At 45.8% G+C, this 15805-nt stretch overlaps 1 protein-coding gene across 1 annotated transcript in view; it reads right to left on the reverse strand.

The window, feature by feature from the left end:
• Positions 1 to 13469, reverse strand: part of LOC124804759 (ufm1-specific protease 2) — a 77031-nt gene extending 63562 nt beyond the window's left edge. Inside the window, exon 1 of the mRNA XM_047265067.1 lies at positions 13356 to 13469. Within this exon, the coding sequence (XP_047121023.1) occupies positions 13356 to 13406 (51 nt within the window). The 5' untranslated portion in view covers positions 13407 to 13469. The remainder of the gene's footprint in view (positions 1 to 13355) is intronic.
• Positions 13470 to 15805: the final 2336 nt, after the last annotated feature.

Genomic DNA, 15805 nt, shown 5'->3' on the forward strand with positions numbered 1-15805 from the left:
GCACGGAGCCCTGGGGTACCCCGTTTTCTTGGGAGAAAATACGGGAGAGAGTAGTGTTCACCCGCACCCTAAATGTGCGCTCTGCCATAAATTCGCGAAGAAAAAGGGGCAGCCGGCCCCGAAAGCCCCAAGAGGACAGTGTGCGGAGGATGCCTGTCCTCCAACAGGTATCGTATGCTCTCTCCAGATCAAAAAATATTGCTACTGTTTGGCGTTTCCGGAGAAAATTGTTCATGATATAAGTGGAGAGAGCAACAAGATGGTCAACTGCAGAACGATGCTTTCGGAATCCGCATTGGGCTGGTGTTAAAAGACTGCGGGATTCCAGCCACCAAGCTAAACGGTAATTCACCATACGCTCCAAAACCTTACAGACACTACTCGTGAGAGAAATGGGACGATAGCTAGAGGGGAGATGTTTGTCCTTTCCAGGTTTCGGAACGGGAACGACAATAGCTTCCCGCCATCGTCTGGGAAAGGTACTGTCGGTCCAAATTCGATTATAAAGGCGAAGAAGGTAACGCAGACTATGGGTTGATAAATGCAGCAACATTTGGACATGGATACCATCCGGTCCTGGGGCGGAGGAGCGAGAAGAAGAGAGGGCATGTTGGAGTTCCCGCATGGAGAAAACAGTATTGTAGCTTTCGTGATTTTGAGAGGAGAAAGCAAGAAGTCGCACTTCCGCTGCACGTTTCTTCGGGAGAAAAGCTGGCGGGTAATTTGAAGAGCTCGAAATCTCAGCAAAGTGCTGACCCAATGAATTAGAAATTGCGACGGGGTCCACTAAGGTATCATGCGCGACAGTGAGCCCAGAAACCGGGGAGAAACTAGGCGCGCCTGAGAACCGTCGAAGCCGACTCCAAACTTCCGAGGAGGGAGTGAAGGTGTTAAATGAGCTAATAAAGAATTTCCAGCTTGCCTTCTTGCTATCGCGGATGACGCGACGGCATCGCGCACGGAGCTGCTTATATCGGATACAGTTGGCCAAAGTTGGATGGTGACGGAAAATGCGAAGAGCACGTCGCCGCTCACGTATTGCGTCACGGCATGCCTCGTTCCACCAAGGAACTGGGGGGCGCCGGGGCAATTCGGAGGTGCGTGGTATTGAACGTTCCGCAGCTGTAAGAATAACGTCGGTAATATGTGTGACCTCCTCGTCGACGCTGGGAAAGCGACGGTCATCGAATGTCGCTAGAGACGAAAATAGTGTCCAATCGGCTTGGGCAAATTTCCAGCGTCGCGAGCGCATATATGGCAGTTGAGGCTGCAGTCTAAGAACACATGGAAAGTGGTCACTCGAGTGTGTATCATCAAGGGCGAACCATTCGAAGCGCCGAGCTAGCGGAACAGTACCGACCGCAAGGTCCAAATGAGATAAATTTGTCGTGGAGGCAGGCAAAAATGTGGGGACCCCAGTGTTGAGGCAAACTAGACCCGCTTGGTGGAAGACGTCTAGCAAGGATGTGGAGATCCCCAAAGTGGGTGGTGGGCATTTAAGTCCCCAACCAGCAAATAGGGGGGTGGAAGCTGACCAAGAAGATGAAGGAGATCAGCTCGTGCCATTGGTGTGGACGATGGAATGTATACCGTACAAAGAGAGAACGTGTATCCAGAAAGGGAAAGACGGACGGCGACAGCTTGGAAGGAACTGTTTAAGGGGCTTGGGTGATAATGGATAGTATCATGGAGAAGAATCATGAGTCCTCCATGGGCTGGAGTGCCTTCAACAGAGGGGAGGTCATATCGGATGGACTGAAAATGAGGGAGAACAAAGCGGTCATGGGGACGCAGCTTTGTTTCCTGAAGACAGAAAATGACCGGAGAGTAGGATCGTAAGAGGATCGACAATTCATCCCGATTGGCTCGAATGCCGCAGATATTCCAGTGAACAGAAAATGGAGGAATGTGACCAAGGGTGCTGTCAACTCAACGACTGCTCAGAGCTTGCGACCGACAGCATGGAATGGCATTCAGTCGAAGGCAGAAGATCCTGATCCATAGGTTGGTCAGAAGCAGCTCCTGCCACCAGCGATCGGCCCCTTGACCGGCCACCATCAGTGCGCCTCGGCGACACAGAAGATGGCCGAGGGCGATTTCCGGCAGGTGGTGCTGTAGATGGGACACGCCTTGGCGGAGAAGGAGAGGAACTGTGTTTCTTCGTAGCCTTCTTGCAAGTATGATGTTTAGATGAAGGAGGAACCGATGATTGTGAAGTTGCGGTACGTAAAAACTCTTCACGAGTATGCTCTTTTTTCGAAGACTTGGCGTCTGACTTTTGGGCTCGAGATTTAGCAGAACCCGACGAAGGGTGAGCCATAGGGTGGGCAGGCGAAAGTGGTGAGGTTGAACGGGCGATCTTTGCGCTGGCCGATCTGACAACCGTGGTACTAAAGGTGAGGTCGCAAGTCTGCGTGGCCGCCTCCTTTGTTGGCCGAGGAGAAGCAAGGACAGTGCTGTATTTTCCTGTCTGAGGCACGGTGGGCTGTCGACTGGCGAATAATTTTCGAGCAGCAAAGGTCGACACCTTTTCCTTCACTCTTATTTCCTGGATGAGCTTTTCGTCCTTAAAAACGGGGCAATCTCGAGAGGAAGCAGCGTGGTCACCCATACAGTTGATGCAGCGAGGGGATGGAGGGGGACAAGCACCCTCATGGGCATCCTTGCCACACGTAACACAATTGGCCGGATTGGAACAGGACTGGCTGGTGTGATTGAACCGCTGACATCGATAGCAATGCGTAAGGTTTGGGACGTAAGGGCGAACGGAAATTATCTCATAGCCTGCTTTGATTTTCGATGGGAGTTGAACTTTGTCAAATGTCAAGAAGACAGTGCGGGTTGGAATGATGTTCGTGTCAACCCTTTTCATAACCCGATGGACAGCCGTTACGCCCTGGTCAGACAGGTAGTGCTGAATTTCTTCGTCAGACAATCCATCGAGGGAGCGTGTATAGACGACTCCACGCGAGGAATTTAAGGTACGGTGCGGTTCCACCCGGACAGGGAAGGTGTGGAGCAGAGAAGTACGCAGCAATTTTTGAGCCTGGAGGGCACTGTGTGTTTCTAACAACAGGGTGCCATTCCGTAATCTGGAACAAGACTTTACAGGACCTGCAATTGCGTCGACACCTTTCTGAATAATGAAAGGGTTGACCGTGGAGAAGTCGTGACCTTCGTCAGACCGAGAAACAACAAGGAACTGTGGCAACGATGGAAGAACCGTCTGTGGCTGAGACTCAGTGAACTTACGTTTGTGAGCAGACATAGTGGAAGGTGAGGAAACCATTGCGGAAGAATCCCCCATGATTACCGGCGTCTCCGATGGCGCGCTCCTCCCTTGTGGGGGCCCTCACCGAGGGCACACCCGCCTTAGGTGATTGTTCACACCTCAGGTCACACCTCCCGACAAACGGACGGAGGGACCAATCGGCACTTGCGGAAGGTATCAGCTCGGGTAATCACCCCTCCCTAGGCCTGGCCGTTACCAGGGGGTACGTACGTGTCCTACCTGTCTACCCGGGGCGGGGAATTACGCGTTACCCCGTCACCGGCTACGCATGGAAGTGCGTGGGTCGGCCTTCAGACACGCACAGGGAGGAAAAAAGAGAAAGGGAAAGGAAAGAAGAGGGGGTCTCAAACGTCGCAGCGGAGAAAAGGGCAAGGAGAAGAGGGAAGGAAAAGAGAAGGACAGAGGAAGGACGAGGACTTGCAAGTGTAGAAAGCAAGGAAATTGGAACTGTTTCGGGCGTCCGTCTCCGGACGTAGGCACAAACCATACTCCCAGAGGGGGAGAAAGGGAAGGAAAGAGCCAGAGGTGAGGGGGGGTGGGCGAAGATGGGGGACGGGGAAGGATGCGGAAAGGGAAGGGAAGGTATGCAGCCCGGAAAGGAAGGAGGGCCACATAAGCTCGGGGTCCCGTGCTCGCTACGCACGTGTCCACAAAAGAGATGTGGACCCCATGGGGGGGCTGAAGGTGGTGCGAACCATAAACCACACTTCCATAATCAATTTGGGATTGGACAAGGGCTCTGCAGAGCTGCAGCAGCATACAGCGATCTGCACCTCACTTGGTGTTGCTCAGGCAACGGAGGGCATTGAGGTGCTGCCAGCACTTCTGCTTAAGCTGATGAAGATGAGGGAGCCAAGTCAATCAAGCGTCGAAAACCAGTCCTAGGAATTGGTAAGTCTCCACTACAGTGAGTGGATTATCATTAAGGTAAAGTGTGGGTTCCAGATGAACAGTACGACGCCGACAGAAGTGCATGACACACGACTGCGGCTGAAAACCGTGGGCTAGAGCCCATGACTGCGCCTTGTGGGTGGCTCCCTGGAGAAACCACTCAGCAACAACAGTACTGGAGCAGCAGCACGAAATGCAGAAGTCGTCTGCATACAGAGAAGGTGAGACACGAGGGCCCTGTGACTCCATTCTCCTGGATATGGATGGAACTATGGGAGTCACCAACTTGGACACAGAAAGTACAGAGCAACAGGAAGTTTTGGATAAAAATCGGGAGTGCTCCCCGGAGACCCCACTCATACAATGTGACAAGGATATGATGTCGCCAAGTCGTGTTGTATGCTTTACGTAAATAAAAAAAGACGGCAATCAGGTGTTGCCGTCTGGAAAAGGCTGTTCGGATGGCAGACTTGATGGACACAAGATTATCAATGGTAGAGGGACCCTGGCAGAAGCCGTCCTGACATGGAGCCAGCAAGCCACATGACTCCAGAACCCAACCCAACCATCGACATACCATATGTTCCAGCAGCTTACAAAGAATGTTGGTGAGGCTGATGGCTATCCACATCAAGCAGGTTTTTACCGGGTCTGACACTGGAATGATGGTGCTCTCCCGCCATTGTGATGGAAAGACGCCATAGCTCCAGATCCAGTCGAAGAAGACGAGAAGATGTTGCTTGTAGTCAGATGAGAGATGTTTAATCATCTGGCTGTGGATGCCATCAGGCCCAGGAGCAGTGTCGGGGCAATGTGCAAAGGCACTGAGGAGCTACCACTCTGTAAATGGGGAGTTATAGGATTCACAGCAGCGTGTAATGAATGAGAGGATGTTCCCTTCCAGCCACTGTTTGAGTGTGCGAAAGGCTGGGGGTAATTTTCCGATGCAGAGGCTCGAGCAAAGTGCTTGGCAATCATGTTTGCGTCGGTACATAACTCGCCATTTATGGTAACACCAGGGACAGCTGTTGGGGCCTGGTATCCAAAAAGACGTTTAAACTTTGACCAGACTTGGGAAGGTGACGTGTGGCACCCAATGGTGGAGACATATATCTCCCAACACTCCTTCTGTTGTTTAATAAGGTAGCGGACACGCACAAGGAGCCGTTTAAAGGCTATAAGGTGCTCCAGGGAAGGAAGCTGCTTATCCCGCTGTAGAGCTCGCTGACGATCCTGAATTGCTACAACGACTTCTGGCGACCACCAAGGGACTGCCTTACACCTCGGGAACCCTAAAGAGTGAGGCATCGCGTTTTCTGCCGCAGAAACAATTGTGCTAGTCACCTGTTCAACCATCACATCGATGTTACCAAGTGGGGGAGATTCAGTGATAACAGCATAGGTGCAAGTTCCCCAGTCCGCCTTGTTCAAAGCCCATCTGGGCAGGTGTCCGTGCACCTGACAGGAAGATAGGGAAGTGATCACTACCACACAGGTCGTCATGTGCTCTCCAGTGGATAGATGGGAGAAGTCCTGGGCTGCAAATTGATAAATCAATGGCCGACTAACTACCATGAGCCACACTGAAATGTGTGGCGGCCCCAGCATTTAAGAGGCAGAGGTCGAGTTGCGACAGTAATGGTACCACCTCACAAGGGGTTATGGGCATAAAAAATTCCCAGAAGTAGGAAAGGTTTAGGGAGTTGGTCAATCAGTGCAGCTAATACAGTCAGGGGTACTGCACCATCTGGAGGATGATATACATTGCAGACAGTTATTTTCTGTGTCACCATTCTGACAGCTACAGCTTCAAGAGGGGTTTGAAGGGGCACATGTTCACCACAGACTGAGTTTAGGACATAAACACAAACTCCACCTGACACTCACTTATAGTCGCTACGGTTCCTGTAATATCCCTTATAGCTGCGGAGGGCAGGGGTCCGCATTGCTGGGAACCAAGTTTCCTGGAGGGCAATGCAGATAGCAGGTGTAAAGCTTAACAGTTGCCGTAGCTCAGCCAGGCGGTGGAAAAAACCGCCACAATTCCACTGGAGTATGACTTCATGAGACTGGGAAGGCAAGGAACATTCAATGAGGCAGTTTATGCCTCAGAGTCACTTACTGCCACCTATTTATTGCCTGAGCAGTCTATATCAATTTGTGTCTGAGGGTCTGGCGAGATCTAGGACCTCAGCGGACACCAAAATCTTCATCCCATCCTCAGCCATAGAGCTTGTAGGTAGCGGTGGTGTGGGTGCCACCGCAGTTTCCTTAGTCTTAGGGGTTTTCTTCTTGGATTTCTTTCGCTGCTCCTTGGGTTTACCTGGCTAGGAGGACTTCACTGGCTCAGTCTCCGGGACTGAGGATGAGTGTGAAGCCCTACGACCAGCTGCTTTTGGGCTCTTCAGCCACTAGTGGGTGTCGTCTTTCGCACTAGAAGAAACCTGGGAACGAGTGACCCAAGGGATGCCTTCCTAGCGAGAGAAGCTGAAGAAGTGAAGAAGACTTACGCTTCTCCAGCCTAGGAGTGAGGATGAATGTCCCCGATGGTTGGGGGGGGGGGGGGGGGGGGGGTGTTGCTCCTGAAGTAGGTGGTGCAGGAGCAACAGGGAGGGAAATGCCCCCCCACCATCAAGGAGGCAGGTGTAGTCTTCTGGCTATGAGAAGTAACCTCGGTTGGTGGAGCTGATTGTGCCACAACTGTTGTAGCAGTGGCGTAAGACGATGTCATATGTACAGGATGCAAGTGTTCACATTTTCTCTTAGCCTCAACGTAGGTCAGTCTGTCCAGGGTCTTGTACTCCACGATTTTCCTTTCTTTCTGGAGAATCCTGCAGTCGGGCGAGCAAGACGAATGGTGCTTTCCGCAGTTGACACAGATGGGAGGTGGGGTACATGGAGTATTGGGATGTGATGGATGTCCACAATCTCGGCATGTGATGCTGGAAGTACAGCAAGAAGACATATGGCCGAACTACCAGCACTTAAAACACTGCATCACGGGACGGATATATGGCTTTACATCACACCGGTAGACCACCACCTTTACCTCCTCAGGCAATGTATCACCCTCAAAGGTCAAGATGAGGGCACCGGTGGCGACCTGATTATCCTTTGGATCCCGGTGGACATGCCAGACAAAATGTACACCTCGCCGCTTTAAATTGGCACGCAGCTCATCGTCCGACTGCAGAAGGAGATCTCTGTGAAATATGATACCCTGGATCATATTTAAGCTCTTATGGGGCATGATGGTTATAGAAATATCCCCCAGCTTGTCACAACCGAGTAACTCCCATGACTGGGTAGAGGATGCTGTTTTGATCAAAACTGACCCAGATCTCATGTTGGACAAACCCTCCACCTCCCCGAACTTGTCCTCTAAATGCTTAACAAAAAATTGAGGCTTCATCGTCACGAAAGATTCCCCATCAACTCTCGAACATACAAGGTACCGGGGCAAATAAGATCCGCTGCCATCCTTAGCCTGACGTTCCCCCCATGGTGTGGCCAGGGAGGGGAACGATTTGGGGTCATACTTCTGTGCGTTGAATTGAGCTCATGATCGCTTAGAGACTGCTGGTGTTTCACCACCAGTAAGAGATGATGGACTACACTTCATCACATGTCATCCGCCCTGTTGCCACCCACTGGCCCACACCTGGCAGGATGGCCATTGCCGGGAGTCCCGAAGCTCCAGGGGGATGGGCATCTACCCCTTGGCATACGTGGGGAGTTAACGGTGCAGGAATCAGCAGAGTGATCCCTGTGTGGTCACAGGCTACAACCAACAGGATACATGGCAGCCCTACCACAACGGACTGGCTACTATGCTGGATATCAGGTGCAAAGAAATCCATGGTCATCACTGACGCAGAAATCAACACGGCACAGTGCATGGTGGAAAACGCATCCAGGAACCAGGAAGGTGTCCTCGCCCAAGAGATGGAGAATGGGCAGGACTGCAATGCGACGACGATAAAGTGAGCTAAAGATCTCAATGCACAATGGACATGATGCACCTTGTAAGGTGCCCTTCCCCCGTTGGCTCGCTCTTTGGGAAAATTTTGAAGAATGGAGGTCAAACCCTACAGGGGATCATCACATAAAGGTCGAAATGCGTGAAACTCCTTTTAGTTGCCTCGTACGACAGGCAGGAATACCTCGGGCCTGTTCTAACCCCCGGACCTGCAGGGGGCAAGTGAACATCGCCATTGACTACCTGCGCACAGAAGACATGTTGGCTGACCTTCTGATAAAACCCTTGGACAAAGAGAAGTTTGAAAAGATTGTGGGGCTATCTGGTTTATCTTGTGAAGGCAAACCACTAAATAAAAGTTCAAACGGGGAGGGGGGGTGTTGGAATTGTGTGAACAATATATTTCGGGTGTATTTTACCTGGAACTGCAAATATGGTTAACGGCACTAATTGTCTTTTACTGACTATTACTTATTCAACTGTGTCAACTCTAATAATCGTGACTTGGTTGTTTTCAACTCTTTCAGCTGCTTTTGAATGCCGAAGATGCCCATTTCTATGTCCTCCTTGTGGTGGTCAAACAGAGGTATGTTCCTACATCTACACGAGTGACTTTTTTAATGTGACATTCAGCTTTACTTTTCTATCTTCTACTGCCACACCAGACTAGGCTATAAGTGGTTAAATAGAAGCTTTCAACCCAGTTAGTGATCAGAATTTACTAGGATTCCCGGCACAATCGTTTGCTAGTGTATGATGGTGAAAGTAATATGCTTCACGCATCAATTTTTGTATAGATGTATGAATTTGTACTTATTTTTGCCTGTTGATGAAACTGAAGTTTTTTAAATTTTTATATATTTATTTTTAAACGAAGAGTGCACGATCTGGGTTCTCTCTGCATTTTCTACCTTTTGTTATTAAACCATGGCAGGTCTTTTCCAGCTGCAAACCCAGAATCTTTGCCTTTTGAAGACAAATGTTGTACTGACTAAGATATCTATGCATGACTCACAATGTCAGCACATATTCAGTTTAAACTTTGCCCATAACTACTCTATGTCCATCATCTTGGAAGCAAATGAAGTCCACTGATTGTCTAAGCAGGATGCTAACAACTGCTTATCTCCTCTTTCCAGTAGAAAACTCTGCTAGCCATTTGATGGATTAATTAACTTTAGTACCCATTGTTATGATGACATTGTGATCATTAACTACATACGGGTTGTAAAGAGAGCTTTCAGGGACAACATTCAGGATTACTTTGCAGGAATATCTGTCCATACCGAATACAACAAATTCATAGACATCCCAGTCTATAATCAGTGGGTTAGTCTTCTCTGCCTAATATCGCATGATCAGAACTGAACATAGACTTTCTTTAAATATATCTACAACTGCTATAGTGGAATTGGGTGGCCCATAAAAACATTCAATACTTAATTTGAATTCACCTAGCTCAGTTACTCGTGTGTAGATAACTTCTCAGCCAGATTCAATTTCAACCTTGAAAAACATAATATTTTTGTTGATCACAATGAACAACACTCCCTCTTCCATGGTATCTAACCTGTCTTTCTAACATATATTCCAGGCCTCGCTAAATATTTCTGACCTTTCTAATTCAGGTTTCATCTAGCACTCAATTCCAAGAAAAATTTGAGTGAGACAGCTTTCTGAGAGGGTGGTAAATTCAGGTGCTCTGGCAATTTACTGTTAAAATATTGACATTCAAAATGTTTCTACTTTGTAGATTGCTATATCCGCAAGTAGCCGGATATCAGTGTGCATGACAGAGCTCTGTAAAGAAATGCACCAAGTCGCCAGGTGGGAGAGCCGCCTGGGGAAGAATAACCCAAGTTAACGGTAGGTATGCGAAACGCGACAGGCGGACTGTGGACAAAACAATAGACCAAGACATGGACAAACAAATTAGATGACATCAAGGCGCTAAGCAAAGTCTTTGCCACAACAATGATGACAAGACCCAGAACAGCGGCAAGAATAATCCAAGAGGCTATCAAAGAGAATAACTAGGTGACAAGCAAGGTAGATGTGAAGCAGCACTAGTACGTTTAAGATAGATCTGACAATATCAAGCACAAGCAGTGAGCTGACCAGCTACATGCTGGACGGCTACCTATATACCGGTCATGTGGAACACAATAGCCTTTTGTATTCATGTGGCACGAGATGGAGGCAGTCTTGGCATGTGAGTGGCCACAGTGCCCCATATCGCTCATCTAAGTCCATTTCCTCAAGCGGGATTTTAGCCTCCGCAGTGCCTGATACACTACAAGATTTTGCTCTCAGCATATCGGCTGGCATGTGTTCATCATAGAATCTGTAATAACTATGGCCCAGCCTAAAAATCTCCCATGCGCACTCACCCCCCACCCCCTCCCGCTCCAATACTATTAGGATGAGAGTGCAATCCAGTCAACATCATTAACATGACATATGTTATTTAAAATGATTGCTTAATGTTCACTGCAAACAATCCTACCACCTATTCTTGCCTGTATGATAAATTATTAAATACAATGTAGGCTTTCATGATCAGTACTCACATGCTGTGATTGTAGTTGAACAGAGATTGGGCCATGGCCTAAGGTATGTTTCTGTACCCAGCATTCTGTCTTCTAATGCTAGGCACATCCTCAGAGGTTATAGAGACTTTGTTGCTTGCAAATCATGCAGTGGGACCAAGGAACCAACAATTTTGATTCTCTGATATTGCAGTTTTATCAAAGTCCAATCATCATCACCACATTAGGACATACAGACAAGCCATAGAAATTCCGGCACTTATGCAGGTACGGAAAAAATTTTTCATTTTTTTTCAAAATTTGATCGATTATAGTCAAATTTCATACGCTGATTACGAATACGATATTTATTTTCGCCCCAGTCAATTATTTACATCAGTATTTTCAAATCATAGGCGGCCGCTGCCGCGGCCGCATTCCAAAAATAAAAACTCCCAACCTAACCTCAAGTGGGCTACGCTACAGATCAATTTATGCAGTTTAGCAGGTACGGAAAAAATTTTTCATTCCAAATGTATCTGGCTTGGAGAGCTTTGTGGGTGAATATGTACTTTGTATTTTCATAAATAAAGTGATCTGTAGCGTAGCCCACTTGAGGTTAGGTTGGGAGTTTTTTTTTTGGAATGCGGCCGCGGCAGCGGCCGCCTATGATTTGAAAATACTGATTAGTTAGATGAAAATGGATGTTATATTGGAAATCAGCGCATCAGAATTCACTATATCGAAAAATATTGAAAAATAAAAAAATTAAAAAAAAATTTAAAACAATTTTTTTGATGTAAATAATTGACTGGGGCGAAAATAAATATCGTATTCGTAATCAGCGTATCAAATTTGACTATAATCGATCAAATTTTGAAAAAAATTGATAAATTTTTTCCGTACCTGCTAAACTGCATAAGTGCCGAAATTCCAAACCACAGAAACTACTTCAACAAAAAAGGAGAATGACTAAAACTAGTGAAGGGGTGAGCCTTGAGCTGAATAAAGAAAACAGCACCAACTGCTCGGCAATACAAGCTCCATAACACACCTCAATGCGACTGTGTTCTTAAGCAGCGGTTGAATGACATCACAACCTAACCATTGCACAGTTGCATACAAACAGTTTGGCCTTCCATGCTTGTCTGTGTTTGAGTAACAACTAACAAAGTCTTTATAGTCTCTGCAGCTGTTTCCAGCATTAGGAGATGCAACATTATGTGCAGAAACATGGCTTAGACCTCGGCCTAAAGCCTATATATATCTGAAACCAACAAAAAAGTAAATAATCGTCATGAATATCTACATTGTATGTTTTGAGGTTTGTGACCCTCATACTCATGTAGATAGAGTGGTTTACAACTTTTTTTGTGCTGCAGATGTGCTGAGTAGTATAGGGAAAGCTACAAAAAGCGAGGCCTGGTGCTAATAAATGGTTCAACCATTCTATTATGCCCCTACTCTAATGTGGAAATGTGTGTGACTATTAGATATGAAGTGCATATGACACAGTCAATTGTGTAAAACTGGTGATAGTGATGAGAAAATCTCTGCTTGTTATGTGTGCAAGGAAAAGGGTGCAAGTTTGAGGAGATTAGTGGCACAGAAGAAGCAATGTAAAAGCTGCGCACAATAATATTAATAGTATCATTCTGTATCCATCCATAGCTCATATTTTGTTATCCACTCTTGGTTTTCTAGAGAAGACTGTCAATGCAACATGATCAAAACTTTATTAGTGTTTTGAAAAACATAATTAATTCCAGATGGTGTGTAGTCCATGAAATGGTCCTACTGATTGTTCTGGAATGTATCTGTTTACTTGCGTTTAACATTAAATGCTCGTATTAAGTTTTTATGTTGTTGCTGTATGTGGCTTGAGGGTTCTCAATAGCGCTTTTACAGTGTTCAGTTCCTACTTATATTCATCTCTGCTTGTTATCTACCTGCATGACATATAGAAGAATTATTGCTATACTTGGTTTATTAATTTCACATAACGGTCATTCTTATAAAATAAACGACCAACACACTAAAAAAGCAAACATACAAGAATGGTCCAAACTCTGGCACTGCTGTCCTCGTCAAGTACTGCTACTTACAGAACTGGGAAAAAAAACCACGTAAAGGTATATATATCGGTGTGGCCCGAGGGTTAAACAAATGGAATTTCCAAAGTAAAGGTCCATTTTTACTGTAATGCTCTTTCTGCTGACGCTGTATGCGTGTCAATGATTATGACTGATATAAAAGCCTTCTTTGAATAATAGGATACACCAAAGTCAATGTAAAAGCAAGTACAACGTGAGAATTTGGCTCCTGCTGTAGCAAGTATCCATTAACTTAATTCCGGCTAAAAAATACATCATCTGTAACGAGCAGTGTCAGTCACATAATCACATTACATTGTCACCGAATACCTACAGTAACTATTCTTCCTTTGTACCCTGCTCAACATATCACACCGTACTTATTTCAATAACAAATATCACGGGATAAAAACAATAGGTTTCCTGTTCACACTTTGACAGATCATTAACATGGCAGTAAACACGTCTTCCATTAGCATATGGTTCTAGTAAAGCATCTATTCCACTCCGCTTTAGAAAATGAAATTTAATTTCAGCACAATGACGCTTTGTAGGAAAAGGGGGCACCTTACCTCCAAAAATTTTTTTGTTACTCTAATTTCAGGACTAATTCCCTTATTCATTTTCTCTAAATCTCAGTCTTTAAACGTTTCAAATCAAAACACTACCACAACACTGTCTCTGGAATCACCAATGATATCAATAATCTCTGGCAGCAATTTAGTGCTAGATCTTTGTACAAAGTTTGCAACAGAATTCATCGACTTCGGCGGCAACTTCTATATTTTATACTATCAAGCTCGATAATATCTTTACAGCGCATCAGCAAGTTCTACATCTTAGAAGAATGCGGACTGCCTGTTTTTTTTCAGTTCTAACGAGCTATGATGTAGTGTTTCACTTGTCATTTAGTAACCCATTGTGTTTCGTCGATCACGTTAAAGGGCATTTCACACAGACCGTCACGACACATCAAGCCATTCCGAGTCACATACAAAACATTCCATAATGGATTTCAAATGCCGGCATTCAAACTGTCCGAGAACGGACCATCGTAACAGGCCTGTGTTGATCGGGAAGAAAGTTTTGAGGGTGTCATCGTCTGCTAACATCGGAAGTTACAGTTTTGCCGCGGTCACTCTTCTAGTAATGGATTTTCTGCTTTTGTTTCTTCGTAACATTTATTTCATACTTATGCGTTGTTATCGTGGCAAACAGCAAATATTCCATGAAGGCCTATTCACACTGGCCGCCACGTCACGACATGGCACCATCACGTCGAGGTGTATTCACGTTGTCCGTCACCTCACGTCAGTTCACTTCACTCAGTACCAAAGGGTAAAAATGATATTATAAGTTACCATCCCTGATACAAAAAGTCAGAGTACAGCATCAGATATGAGGAGATAACAACGATAAACTTCGTTAATGGCCAAACAAACTTCATAACGTATGTTTTTGCTCAACTTTATGTGGTAAATTGTTGAGTAGTGTAACATCAGTTCCAAACATCGACATATAATTGGTGTCGAAAATAGATACCTAAAATTACATCAAGCAACATTTTTAAGGGACTAAATAGCGTCAGTTTTCGTTATCCATTAAGTTTTTTCTTATGTAAGTAATACAATACTATCAGAAACAGTTGTATTTTTCTCCTTCGTTACAGCTGACATTTTCACTTAAAAAGTTATTTGATGAAAATTGCTTCCTCAACTTGCGTTCTTATTTGTTTACAGTGTATAGTTCTAAAGGTTAAGGGTGATGAAGATGGCGAATAATCACAGAACTCAGAATGTAGGACACTTTTATTATCACACAAAGTGTGCACAAGGCAAGAATCCAAACTTAGCAAAACCATACGCCAGACTGTCAGAGAGTTTCTGCCTGGCGTTCTGGTCGACCCCCAGCGATGCTATTTGTCAATTTCATCTTCCCACAGAGCACCCTCCCAACCCCTTAGTGTGGAGCACTGTTAGGATCGCTGTGTGGAGTGACATGGTGGTGGGACTGCAAGAAGACAGATTGGTCTTCCAGGTGGATTGCCATCTGCAGTGGTGAGGTCATCGAATGGTGGTCTATCCAGATGGCATACAGGTGGTAATCATGAAGGTGGTGGGCTTGTGGTGGGGCACCTGTACTGCGAGTGTGTGGTAGCGTCTGGGGATGTCAGCACAGACAGTGTGCCATCAGGGCTGTTTGGCGCCAGCTACGTTGAGAGACTTGTGAAGGTATCTTTGCTACAAATGTTGGATGTGAGGGTGGGCAGTATCAATGTCATGTGGCAATTTGATGGACAACATGCAATGGAGCTTTCTGCAATCTGGCAATCGGTGTGCTGACTGTCGATGAGGAGGTCGTTGTCTATGAGTTGCTCTGATGTTCCTCGAGAAGGAAGTCACAGATGTACAGCAGTAAGTAGGAGTTTGTGGATAAATTGCTGATGGGAGGGTTGTCACATGTCAGAGCTGGAGGTACTTGGCATGTGTTGTCATCCGATGAAACATCTTCTAGTGTCCACACTGGTTTGAGTTAGCTGACAGACATGGTTGTAGATTTTCCATTTAATAATATGTGGGAAGTTCGATAAACTTTTCGGACCACTTTTTGGGGGTCTGAGTAGGGGATGTAGGGCAGCTCATACTGTGTTATCTTATAATGTATCATCTAACTGTGTGACGCCTGTTGTAGGCTCATGCTTAAAATTGTGAAATTCGCTGAACAAGAGCTAAAAGAAAACCAGATTAGACTGTTTTAACTTATAGTTTTATAAAATGTAAAATTTGCTTTGTATCTCCATAAAAGTTCCACAACAAAGCATAATTATTCTGAGACGATATGTTACATTGTAGACAGTTGCACGTTAGGGCATGTTATTACATGAAGTCTTCTGATCTCTAAATTGAATTATTTGAGCTTTTTTTCCATGAAAACTAATGAAGTTATTACACCAAAAGTAATTTCTCAATAATATACAAAAGTTATTGTGTCATGGAGGTGATAAATGGATCAACTGCATTGT

This window comes from Schistocerca piceifrons, chromosome 7, assembly GCF_021461385.2.
Source record: "Schistocerca piceifrons isolate TAMUIC-IGC-003096 chromosome 7, iqSchPice1.1, whole genome shotgun sequence".
Classification (NCBI taxonomy): domain Eukaryota; kingdom Metazoa; phylum Arthropoda; class Insecta; order Orthoptera; family Acrididae; genus Schistocerca; species Schistocerca piceifrons.